Raw genomic sequence first — 12,156 nt, 5'->3', positions numbered from 1 at the left:
TTGGGCACGGGAGTTTGAAAACAGACTGGCCAACATGGTGAAATCCTGTCTCTACTAATAATACAAAAATTAGCTGGGCATGGTGGTGCATGCCTGTAATCCCAGCTACTCGGGAGGCTGAGGCAGGAGAATCGCTTGAACCCAGGAGGTGGAGGTTGCAGTGAGCCAAGATTGCACCATTGTACTCCAGCCTGGGTGACAAGAGCAAAACTCCATCTCCTAAAAAAAAAAAAGAAATGTATGGATGAAATGTATGTCCCTTATATGAAATGTAAGTATGATTTAAAGTATAGGGGAGGATATGTATAGGTTATATGGAAATGTGCAGCAGCATTTTTTCGTTTTTCACTATCATATCTTCCCCTATACTTTAAATCATTCTTAGATTACTTATAATAGCTAATACAATGTAAATGCTATGTACATAGTTGTCATATTGCATTGTTTATGGAATAATGAAATGAAAAAACAAGTTTGTACATAATCATTTCCAATGCAGCCATCCTTTTTTTTTTTTTTTTTTTTTTGAGACAGAGTCTTGCTCTGTCACCCAGGCTGGAGTGCAGTGGTACAACCTGGGTCATTGCAACCTCCACCTCCTGAGTTCAAGTGATTCTCCTCCCTCAGCCTCCTGAGTAGCTGAAATTACAAGCATGTGCTACCACACTCAGCTAATTTTTGTATTTTTAGTAGAGATGGGATTTGGCCATGTTGGTCAGGCTGGTCTGGAACTCCTGACCTCAAGTGATCCGCCCACCTCAGCCTCCCAAAGTGCTGGGATTACAGGTGTGAACCACTTTTTCCTGACTATTGCAATCTACAATTGGTTGCATCCATGGATGCAGAACCCATGGATATGGAAAGTATCTCAAGAGAGAAGACTACATATTTGTTTGAGAACACTAGTATCAGGAATAGTACAAAAATTGTGACTCTCACCACTATTTTAGCATTTTTGAAGCTATTAGCCAGTGAAATTAGAAAATAAAATGTGAGCTATGAAAATCGAAAAAAGGAATCGGAATTATGACTTGCCAGTTATACAACTAAAAACTAAAAAGGAACAACTGAAAAAGACTACCACAAACAAAAAGCCAATTTATAAAGTGCCTGGGTACAAATGTAAAAATTACTAGCTTTTTGATATCCATATAAAGCAGCTAAAAAACATAATCAGAGGCCAGTTGTGGTGGCTTATGCCTATAATCCCAGCACTTTGGAAGGCTGAGGTGGGAGGATCGCTTGAGCCCAGGGGTTCAAGACCAGCCTGGCCAGCGTAGTGAAACCCTGTCTCTACAAAAAAATTAAAAATTAGCCAGGCGTGGTGGCACACACCTGAAGTTCCAGCTACTCTGAGTGGCGGAGGCTGAGGTGGGAGGATTGGTTGAGCCCAGCAGGTAGAGATTGCAGTAAACCATGATCACACCACTGTACTTCAGCCTGGGTGACAGAACAAGGCCTTGTCTCAAAAAAAACCCCACAAAAATTAGCAAAGTGTGGTGGCATGCACCTGTGCTTCCAGCTACTCAGGAGGCTGAGGCAAGAGTATCACTAAAGGCCAGGAGTTAGAGGTTACAGTGAGCCATGATTGCACCGTTGCACTCCAGCCTAGGCAACAGAGCAAGACCCTGTCTAAAAAAAAAAAAAAAAAAAAAAAAAAAAAAAAACAACAACTCCCCCAAACCTGAAAGAGTTAACAAAATAAAAATTTGTAGGAAAATAAAAATGTAATCCAATGAAAAAAAAATATATGTATATGATCAGGTAGACTATCTTTGGGAGATAATACAAGAAACTGCTCTAAGAAGATGTACCTGCTAAGGCAGCTGAGGCCAGGTTGGAAGGGAGACTGACTTTTCCTGTATAATGTTTTTACATGCGTGCATATACAAACAGACACACAGCCCTATGGATTCATTCCCTTTTCAAAATATTGAAATTACTGGAAAAATGGTACTACTATAATTGAAGACACCAGAGGGTGCTATATGAACACATTTGAATAGACTCTCATTTACCAATTACCATTTGGTACAATAGAAGTGATTTCAGGCCAGGCGCAGTGGCTCACGACTATAATTCCAGCATTTTGGGAGGCCAAGGCAGGCCGGCTGATCATGAGGTCAGGAGATCGAGACCATCCTGGCTAACATGGTGAAACCCCATCTCTACTAAAATACAAAATTTACCTGGGCATGGCTGGGTGCAGCGGCTCACGCCTGTAATCCCAGCACTTTGGGAGGCCGAGTCAGGTGGATCACGAGGTCAGGAGATCAAGACCATCCTGGCTAATGCAGTGAAACCCCGTCTCTATTAAAACAAAAAAAAAATTAGCTGGGCGTGGTGGCAGGCGCCTGTAGTCCCAGCTACTTGGGAGGCTGAGGCAGGAGAATGGCCTGAACCCAGGAGGCGTATCTTGCAGTGAGCCCAGATCACACCACTGCACTTCAGCCTGGGCAACAGAGGGAGACTCTGTCTCAAAAAAAAAAAAAAAAAAATTACCTGGGCAGGGTGGCGCATGCCTCTAATCCCAGCTACTTGAGAAGCTAAGGCAGGAGAACTGCTTGAACCAGGGAATCAGAGGTTGCAGTGAGCTGAGATCGCCCCACAGCACTCCAGCCTGGTGACAGAGGGACACTCTGTCTCAAAAAAAAAAAAAAAAAAAAAAGTGATTTTAAGTACCAAATTCAGAAGTTTAGTTACAATAAACTTGTGTTTGCTTTCTCTTCTTAGCCTACATGTATGGAGCTGCCAGAGGAACTGCTTCAACTCAAGGACTTCCAGAAGCAGCGCAGGGAGAAAGCTGCAAGAGAATACAGGGTGAATGCACAGGGGCTCCTAATAAGGACAGTGCTACAGCCAAAGAAATTAGTGATAGAGAGAGCAGGGAAAGAGGAGAAAGTCAAAGGCTTCTTATTTGGTAAAAATTTTAGGATAGATAAAGCTCCAAGTTTTACATCTCAAGACTTTCATGGGGATGTGAATTTACTGAAAGAAGAATCTTTGAATAAACAAGCTACAAAGCCTCAGCATCTGCCTCCCATAGAGGAAGGGGAAACCAGTGAGGATTCCAGTAACAAACTCATTTGCTCTGAGTCAAAGGGGTCAGAGGACCAGAGAATAACTCAGAAAGAACACTTTATGACACCCAAACATGAGTTGCAGGCAAGTTTATCTTTGAAAGAGGAGATAGAACAGTTATTGATGGTGGAAAACAAGGAAGATTTAAAATGCACAAAACAGGCTGTTTCAATGTCTTCCTTTTCTCAGGAAACCAGAATGTCTCCAAGTGACACCTTTTATCCTATAAAAAATGCTGTGCTTTCCACACTCCCTCCTTGTCCAGCCTTGGAGAAGATCGATTCCTGGATAAATCCTTTTCTAACTCTGCCTTAGAGATGTGCAGTTTGTTCTTAAGGCCATGCAGGTGGCATATTTCCTTTGCCATCAGGGCCTTCCACAGTGCCCACGTTCCTCATGTTGTAAATGTAGTAATGCTTCAGTCACAGGGGAAAATTATATCCTCTTGCTTACTCCTGTGTTCCAGGTATGCAGAGAATGAGAATGAATAAGTTAAATGATGGAAGAAGTATAATTTCTGATTATGTCACTGTGTAGAAATGTTCTCAGTGACCAGAGTGCATTATTTCTCATAATTTGGGTTTAGAGGATTTGAAGAAAGGAAAAATCTTGGGCTTAGTGTCAGGAAGACGCCATCATTTTCAAATTTTGTTTTGCTTCTTGACTTGCAGATTCCTCTGAAGGGAGCTGGTAAAACTATTAATGATCCATTTTAAAAATTGGTACCTGATAATTTTACCAGTACTTTTTTTCTTTTTTATTTATTTATTGGTTTTATTTATTTATTTTTTTTACCGCTCCTTGTGGAGCAGGGCTACATCATAGGCAGTGTGCCTGGAGTAGCCACTTTTTTCCTTTCTAAAATATGTTATTAACTTTATGTTTGAATGTTGTATGTTTTGTCTGTCTCTTAGGCAAATAGTTAATATTATAGGAATCAATAATTTAATTTTTGTTTTATGTATTTATTTTTTGATGGAGTCTCGCTCTGTCGCCCAGGCTGGAGTGCAGTGGTATGATCTCTGCTCACTGCAACCTCCGCCTCCCGGGTTCAAGCGATTCTCCTGCCTCAGCCCCCCAAGTAGCTGGGATTGCAGGTGCCCACCACCACGCCCGGCTAATTTTTGTATTTTTAGTAGAGACAGGGTTTCACCATGTTGGCCAGGCTGGTCTCGAACTCCTGACTGACCTCGTGGTCCACCCGCCTTGGCCTTCCAAATTGCTGGGATTACAGGTATGAGTCACCGTGCCCAGCCAATATCTTTATTTTAATTTGTTTTTATTTCCTTTACTTTTAGCTGGTTTTGTCCATTTTCCTAACAAAGCAGGAACCCTGGGTTTCTTTTTAGTCTGTCTGTTGTATAAACTTGAAATCTGACTCCATTCTATTTGCCTGGAGTTAGTATACTTTCTTAGGTTGAAAGGAAGGCAGCTTGTATTGAGCCTTTTAAAGTCTTGAATGCTTGCAAATTGCTCACGTTCTTTTGTGTAAAATAACCAATAAACCTGTTTTGGCATATTCTACTTAAAAATAACAATCTCTCACTTTTCTTAATTGGGTCAGGGTGGAAAGAAATGTCTGGATTTCTAGGTCCAGAGTCCAGTTTATAAATCTGTGATTCGACTCTTACTCTTTTTGCACTTAGGAACAATGTAAGATCAGGAGCATCCTTGTCTGCACTGGTTGATTCTGAGTGCCACTGAGAGAATTGCTATGCCTTTCCAAACTCCGGAACCCAGATCTAATCTGAGTTTAAGATTAAGGCAGGCCTAAGGGCAGTCGGTTCAGCCCTGCAGTTGCCTTGTCTCACCTTATACTTAGTTTAGAAAGTCACTTGGGGCCAGAGTAGTTACTGGTTTATCTCTGGTGAATGCATCTCCAGGTTGAGCCCAGAATGTGGTCAATCGAGGTTAACTCTGCAAAAGGCATGGATTCCTGTAAAATTTTTGAACTTCATTTAGCTTCTTAACAGAACCACTCAGTTGCTGGTCTTGAACTCCTGACCTCAGGTGAGCCATAAGATCATTCAGTTGCTACTCATAACATATATACATACATGCTATAAAGTACAATGTTAAAAAAAAAAAAAATGGAAAAAAAGGTACAATGTAGTACCCCTCAGGGTGGGCACGGTGACTCACACCTGTAATCCCAGCACTCTGGGAGGCCGAGGCGGGTGGATCACGAGGTCAGGAGTTTGAGACCAGCCTGGCCAAGATGGTGAAACACTGTCTTTACTAAAAATACAAAAATTAGCCAGGCGTGGTGGCATGCGCCTGTAATTCCAGCGCCTTGTAATTCCAGGCTGAGGCAGAAGAATTGCTTGAACCCAGGAGGCAGAGGTTGCAGTGAGCTGAGATCATGCCACTGCACTCCAGCCTGAGCGACAGAACGAAACTCCATCTCAAAAAAGAAAAAAAAAAAAAAAAAGAAAGTACAACGTAGTACCCCTCATGTTATAAAAAGGATTTTTCCGGCCCAGCGTGGTGGCTCATGCCTGTAATCCCAGCACTTTGGGAGGCTGAGGAAGATGAATCACCTGAGGTCAGGAGTTGGAGACCAGCCTGGCCAACATGGTGAAACTCTGTCTCTACAAAAAATACAAAAAGTAGCCAGGTGTGATAGCACACAAGTAATCCCAGTTACTTAGGAGGCTGAGGCAGGAGAATCACTTGAACCTGGGAGGTGGAGGTTGCACTGAGCTGACATGGCACCACTGCACTACAGCCTGGGCAACAGAGTGAGACTCTTATCGGAAAAAAAAAAAGCCAGGCGCAGTGGCTCACGTCTGTAATCCCAGAACTTTGGGAGGCGAGGCAGGCAGATCAATCGAGGTCAGGACTTTGACACCAGACTGGCCAACGTGGTGAATCCCTCTGTCTACTAAAAATACAAAAATTAGCCAGGTATGCTGGCAGGCACCTGTAATCCCAGCTACTCAGGAAGCTGAAGTGAGAGAATCATATGAACCAGGAAGGTGGAGGTTGCAGTGAGCTAAGATCATGCCACTGCACTCCAACCTGGGTGACAAGAGCGAGGCTCCATCTAAAAAAAAAAAAAAAAAACCAAGCGTGGTGGCACGCACTTGTAGTCCCAGCTTTTCAGGAGGCTGAGGCGGGAGAATCGCTAGAACCCAGGAGGTGGAGGTTGCAGTGAGCCAAGATCGCACCACTGGACACCAGCCTGGGCGACAGAGTGAGATAACGTCTTAAAAAAAAAAAAAAAAGGAAAAAAAGTTATACTGGACAGTGTGTTTGAGAACTACTGACTCCCCAAACTAAATGAGCCTTTTGGGCTTCGTTACAGTATTCTCTCAAGTGAAACACTCATCTATACCCAAAACAGCATTTTTCTCTACATGTTAATCCCAGCCTGGAGTGCCTACCCAAATTCTATGAATTTACCATGAATTTCTGTTCTTTGCTAGATAGAGTCTAAAAAAATTCCTGTTAACGCAAGACCTGTTGCTAGTGCCCTGCCCCATTACCCAGATTTCTTGTCTACCTTTTGGGAAACCCTGCACTTTTGTCTCGACCCATTGTTGAGTTCTTTACTTACTCTGTATTTTCCTAGTCTGAGAGATCATAACCCATGCTTCCCAGACTCTTGGAGTCTTGCTCTAGTCTACCTCTAATTTTCTTTATCTCCTCTACTCGGCTGACTTTTCTATACATAACCTATAATTAGAGACTCACTAGTAATCTGACCCTTTTAGTATCCGAAAAAGGAAAGGAGGTTAAATGACCACCCTGGTCAAAAATGCAGAACTGAAAACGGAACCAGTGTTTCTTGGCTTCTTGTTCCATTCAGGCGTTCTTTTTTTTTTTTGAGACGGAGTCTCGCTCTGTCGCCCAGGCTGGAGTGCAGTGGCCAGATCTCAGCTCACTGCAAGCTCCACCTCCCGGGTTCCCGCCATTCTCCTGCCTCAGTCTCCCGAGTAACTGGGACTACAGGCGCCCGCCACCTCGCCCGGCTAGTTTGTTTTTGTATTTTTTAGTAGAGACGGGGGTTTCACCGTGTTAGCCAGGATGGTCTCGATCTCCTGACCTCATGATCTGCCCGTCTCGGCCTCCCAAAGTGCTGGGATTACAGGCTTGAGCCACCGCGCCCGGCCGCGTTCTTTCAACTATAGTATGAAAAGTCACTGCAGCGGCTTTGCCCCTAAGAGCTTGATAGGTTATGGCACAATAGAACTTTAATTCCCTATAGGCATCTTATCATTTTGAGACAAGGCACGCCCAGCAGCAAGCTGAGATGAGGCCTCGGGTAAACCGGGATGCCTGGGTGCAATTGACTCCCTATGAGTAATTTGTCAAAAAGATATTTATTTTAAAAGCAACACAAATAACTTACAGAAAATTTAGAAAATAAGAGAAAAAATAACTACAACCCTACTTTATACGATCCTTCCTGGCACTTTGATATTTTTCTTTCCTCTCTCTCTCCCACCGTACACACACACACTTTAAACACAATTACAATTATACTGTAAATACAATTGTTGTGCTTTTGATATGTATTTTTCTGTTTTGATGGTTCATCATTTGATATTATGCATTTTTCTATTGTGCTTTTTATATTATGTATTTTTTTATTTTAAATCGTAACAGCCAACATTTCACTATTTTATTTTTTATTTATTTTATTTGTATTTTTTTTGAGACAGGGTCGCACTCTGACACCCAGGCTGGAGTGCAGTGGCATAATCTCGGTTCACTGCAACCTCCACCTCCCAAGCTCAAGTGATCCTCCCACCTCAGCCTCCTGAGTAGCTGGGACTACAGGCGTGTACCACCAGACCCGACTAATTTTTGTATTTTTAGTAGAGATGGGGTTTTGCCATGTTGGCCAGGCTGGTCTTGAACTCTTGACCTCAGGTGAACCACCAGCCTCGGCTTCGGCCTCCCAAAGTGCTGGGATTACAGGTGTGAGCCACTGCACCTGGCCAGATATATTAGATCCTTCCTTCCTTCCTTCCTTCCTTCCTTCCTTCCTTCCTTCCTTCCTTCCTTCCTTCCTTCCTTCCTTCCTACCTTCCTTCCTTCCCTCCTTCCCTCTTTCGTTCCTTCCTTCCTTCCTTCCCTTCTTCCCTTCCTCCCTCCTTTCCTTCCTTCCTTCCTTCCTTCCTTCCTTCCTTCCTTCCTTCCTTCCTTCCTTCCTTCCTTTCCTTCCTTCCTTCCTTTCTCTCTCTCTCTCTCTCTCTCTCTTTCTTTCTTTCTTTTTGAGACAGAATTTTGCTCTGTCACTTGGGTCACAGTGCAGTGGGGTGATCTTGGCTCACTGCAACCTCCACCTCTCAGGTTCAAGCGATTATATTGCCTCAGCCTCCTGAGTAGCTGGGATTACAGGTGTGCACCAACACACATGGCTAATTTTTGTACTTTTAGTAGAGACAGGGTTTTACCATGTGGGCCAGGCTAGTCTCAAACTCCTGACCTCATGTGATCCGCCTGCCTTTGCCTCCCAAAGTGCTAGGATTACAGGCGTGAGCTGCTGCACCTGGCCTAGATATTTCATTTTAAAATTAATATGCTATTCAATAGAATTTGGAAACTGGCTGGGCATGGTGGCTTATGCTTACAATCCTAGCTCTTTGGGAGGCCAAGGTGGGAAGATTGCTTGAGCCTCGTGAGCTAGGATCACAACACTGCACTCTAACCTGGGCAACAGGGCAAGATCCTGTGTCTAAAAAAGCAATAAAATAAAATAGAGGCCAGGCGCGGTGGCTCACACCTGTAATCCCAGCACTTTGGGAGGCCGAGGCGGGCGGATCACAAGGTCAGGAGATCGAGACCACGGTGAAACCCCGTCTCTACTAAAAATACAAAAAAAATTAGCAGGGCGCGGTGGCAGGCACCTGTAGTCCCAGCTACTCAGGAGGCTGAGGCAGGAGAATGGTGGGAACTCGGGAGGCGGAGCTTGCAGTGAGCCGAGATTGCGTCACTGCACTCCAGCATGGGCGACAGAGCAAGACTCCGCCTCAAAAAAAAAAACAACAAAAAAACCCCAATAAAATAGAATTTGAAAAATACAGGAAAATAGAGAAAAATGTACTTATTTTTCTAACCCAATGGAAAAAGCAGCTGACATATTTGTTAATTCCAACCTCTATGGATAGGACATTTTTCCCACTACATAGTTGTAATCATACATGTGTATTTTTCCTGCCTCATGCATGCCTTCCTGTGCTGTTACACAAACTAAAGATTTTTAATGACTGCATAATATTCCTAAGAAGATACAGTATGGCTTATTTAACTATTTGGGTATGTTCAGGTTGTTTCCAATGATTTCATGCATAAAGCTTTTTCCATATCTTGGATCATTTTGTTAGAATGAAAATCCAATATTAGAACTTGCAAATCAAAGTTTGTTTTTAACAATTGTTTTTGTTTATTACAGATCTTGCTAAGTTGCTTTCTAAAAGCATTAACCAATTATATTGCCACCTCTAATTTTTGTAATAATCACCATTGAGAGCATGAGATTTTTTTCTTTTTTCTTTCTTTCTTTTTTTTTTTTTTTTTTTTTTTTTTGAGACAGAGTCTTGCTCTGCCGCCCAGGCTGCAGTGCAGTGGCGTGATCTTGGCTCACTGCAAGCTCCGCCTCCCGGGTTCACGCCATTCTCCTGCCTCAGCCTCCCGAGTAGCTGGGACTACAGGCGCCCGCCACCTCGCCCGGCTAGTTTTTTTGTATTTTTTAGTAGAGATGGGGTTTCACTGTGTCAGCCAGGATGGTCTCGATCTCCTGACCTTGTGATCCGCCCGTCTCGGCCTCCCAAAGTGCTGGGATTACAGGCTTGAGCCACCGCGCCAGGCCTTTTTTTTTTTTTTTTTTTTTTTGTGGCAAGGCCTCTGTCACCCAGGCAGGAGTGCAGTAACAATCTTGGCTCACTGCAACCTCTACCTCCTAGATTGAAGCAATTCTCCCTCCTCAGCCTCCTGAGTAGCTGGGATTACAGGCATGCGCCACCACGCCCAGAGAGTTTTTGTAGTTTTGGTAGAGATAGGACTTCACCATGTTAGCCAGTCTGGTCTCAAACTCCTGACCTCAAGCGATCTACTCACCTCAGCCTCCCAAACTGCTGGGATTACAGGCATGAGCCACAATGCCCAGTCAAGAGCATGAGATTTTTCTCTTGAGAGGCATGGCATACTTCTAACTTTAAAAATTCAAACTTCTTGGCTGGCGCGGTGGCTCAGGCCTATAATCCTAGTACTTTGGGAGGCTGAGGCGGGTGGATCACAATGTCAGGAGATTGAGACCAGTCTGGCCAATATGGTGAAACCTCGTCTATACTAAAAATACAAAAATTATCTGGGTATGGTGGCGCATGCCTGTAATCCCAGCTACTTGGGAGGCTGAGGCACGAGAATCGCTTGAACCAGGGAGTCAGAAGTTGCAGTGAGCCGAGATCATGCCACTGTAATACAGCCTGGCGACAGAGCGAGTCTCTGTCTTAAAAAAAAAAAAAAAAAAAAAAAAAAAAAAAAAAAAAAAAAATTCAAACTTCTTTGCCCAGAAACCTCTGTTTTTTCTTTTTTTTAGACAGAGTTTCACTCCTGTTGCCCAGGCTGGAGTGCAATGGCACGATCTCGGCTCACCAGTACCTCTGCCTCCCAGGTTCAAGTGATTCTCCTGCTTCAGCCTCCTGAGTAGCTGGGATTACAGGCATGTGCCACCACACTAATTTTGTATTTTTAGTAGAGACGAGGTTTCTCCATGTTGGTCAGGCTGGTCTTGAACTCCTGACCTCCGGTGATCCGCCCACCTCAGCCTCCAAAAGTGCTAGGATTATAGGTGTGAGCCACCGTGCCCAGCCTTTACCCAGAAATCTTAAAGGCTTCTTGTCATTTTTTGGGTAAATTACCTGAATTGGATACAGTGAAAATTAATGAGAGCATAACTATTAGGAACATGTGAATTCTGATAAATGTTCCTAATCTCTAAGGATAATATTATGTATATCTTTATTTTATTTTTTATTTTTTTTGAGATGGAGTTTCGCTCTTGTTGCCCAGGCTGGAGTGCAATGGTGTGATCTCAGCTCACTACAACCTCCGCCTCCTGGGTTCAAGTGATTCTCCTACCTCAGCCTCCCAAGTAGCTGGTATTACAGGCAAGCACCACCCCACCCGGCTAATTTTGTATTTTTAGTAGAGACAGAGTTTCTCAGTGTTGGTCAGGCTGGTCTCAAACTCCAGACCTCAGGTGATTCACCCGCCTCGGCCTTCCAAAGTGCTGGAATTATAGGCGTGAGCCACTGCTCCCTGCCATATAATATATATCTTAATCATAGAAACTCTAAAAAAGTTAACATACTCATTATAAAAGGTTACTTTGAAATGTCTTCAGAGCTGGGCAGGGTGAGGTGAGTCACACTTGTAATCCCAGCACTTTGGGAGGCCAAGGCGGGTGGATCGCTTGAGGTCAGGAGTTTGAGACCAGCCTGGCCAACATGGTGAAACCCTGTCTCTACTGAAAATACAAAAATTAACCAGGCATGCTGGCACACACCTGTAATCCCAGCTACTCACAAGGCTGGGGCAGGAGAATTGCTTGAACCGAGGAGGCAGTGGGTGCAGTGTAAGCTGAGCTCGTGCCACTGCACTTCAGCCTGGGTGACATAGCAAGACTGTGTGTCAAAAAAAAAAAAAAAAAAAAAAAAAAAAAAAGAAGAATGAAAGAGCAACAACAACAAAGAATGAAAGAGGGGCTATCATTTTAGATTCTACATATGTTTAAAGGATAAAGGAATACTACAGACAGTGCTATCTATGCCCATAAGTTGAACAACTTAGTTTTATGGACAAATTCACTGAAAATCACAAATTACTAAAACTGATTCAAGAAGAAAGGGTAGGGGGCTGGGCGTGGTGGCTCACACCTGTAAATCCTAGCACTTTGGGAGGTCAAGGTGGGTGGATCACTTGAGGTTAGGAATTCGAGACCAGCCTGGCCAATATGGTGAAACCCCATCTCTACTAAAAATACAAAAATTAGCCGGGTGTGGTGGCACATGCCTGTAATCCCAGCTACTTGGGAAGCTGAGGCAGGAGAATCACTTCAACCCA

The 12,156-nt window shown here is 43.6% G+C and overlaps 1 protein-coding gene across 4 annotated transcripts in view; it reads left to right on the top strand.

The window, feature by feature from the left end:
• EXD1 (exonuclease 3'-5' domain containing 1) overlaps positions 1-4,613 on the top strand; it is a 48,545-nt gene extending 43,932 nt beyond the window's left edge. For all 4 annotated transcript variants that reach the window (XM_050799483.1, XM_050799484.1, XM_050799482.1 and 1 more), the window contains one exon: positions 2,734-4,613. In XM_050799483.1, the coding sequence (XP_050655440.1) occupies positions 2,734-3,396 (663 nt within the window). In that variant the 3' untranslated portion in view covers positions 3,397-4,613. The remainder of the gene's footprint in view (positions 1-2,733) is intronic.
• The last annotated feature ends 7,543 nt before the right edge of the window (positions 4,614-12,156 follow it).

The sequence above is a fragment of the Macaca thibetana genome, chromosome 7 (genome assembly GCF_024542745.1).
Source record: "Macaca thibetana thibetana isolate TM-01 chromosome 7, ASM2454274v1, whole genome shotgun sequence".
In the NCBI taxonomy this organism is placed as follows: domain Eukaryota; kingdom Metazoa; phylum Chordata; class Mammalia; order Primates; family Cercopithecidae; genus Macaca; species Macaca thibetana.
The sequence above is the reverse complement of the archived record's forward strand: the minus strand, read 5'-3'. Positions and strand labels throughout refer to the sequence as shown.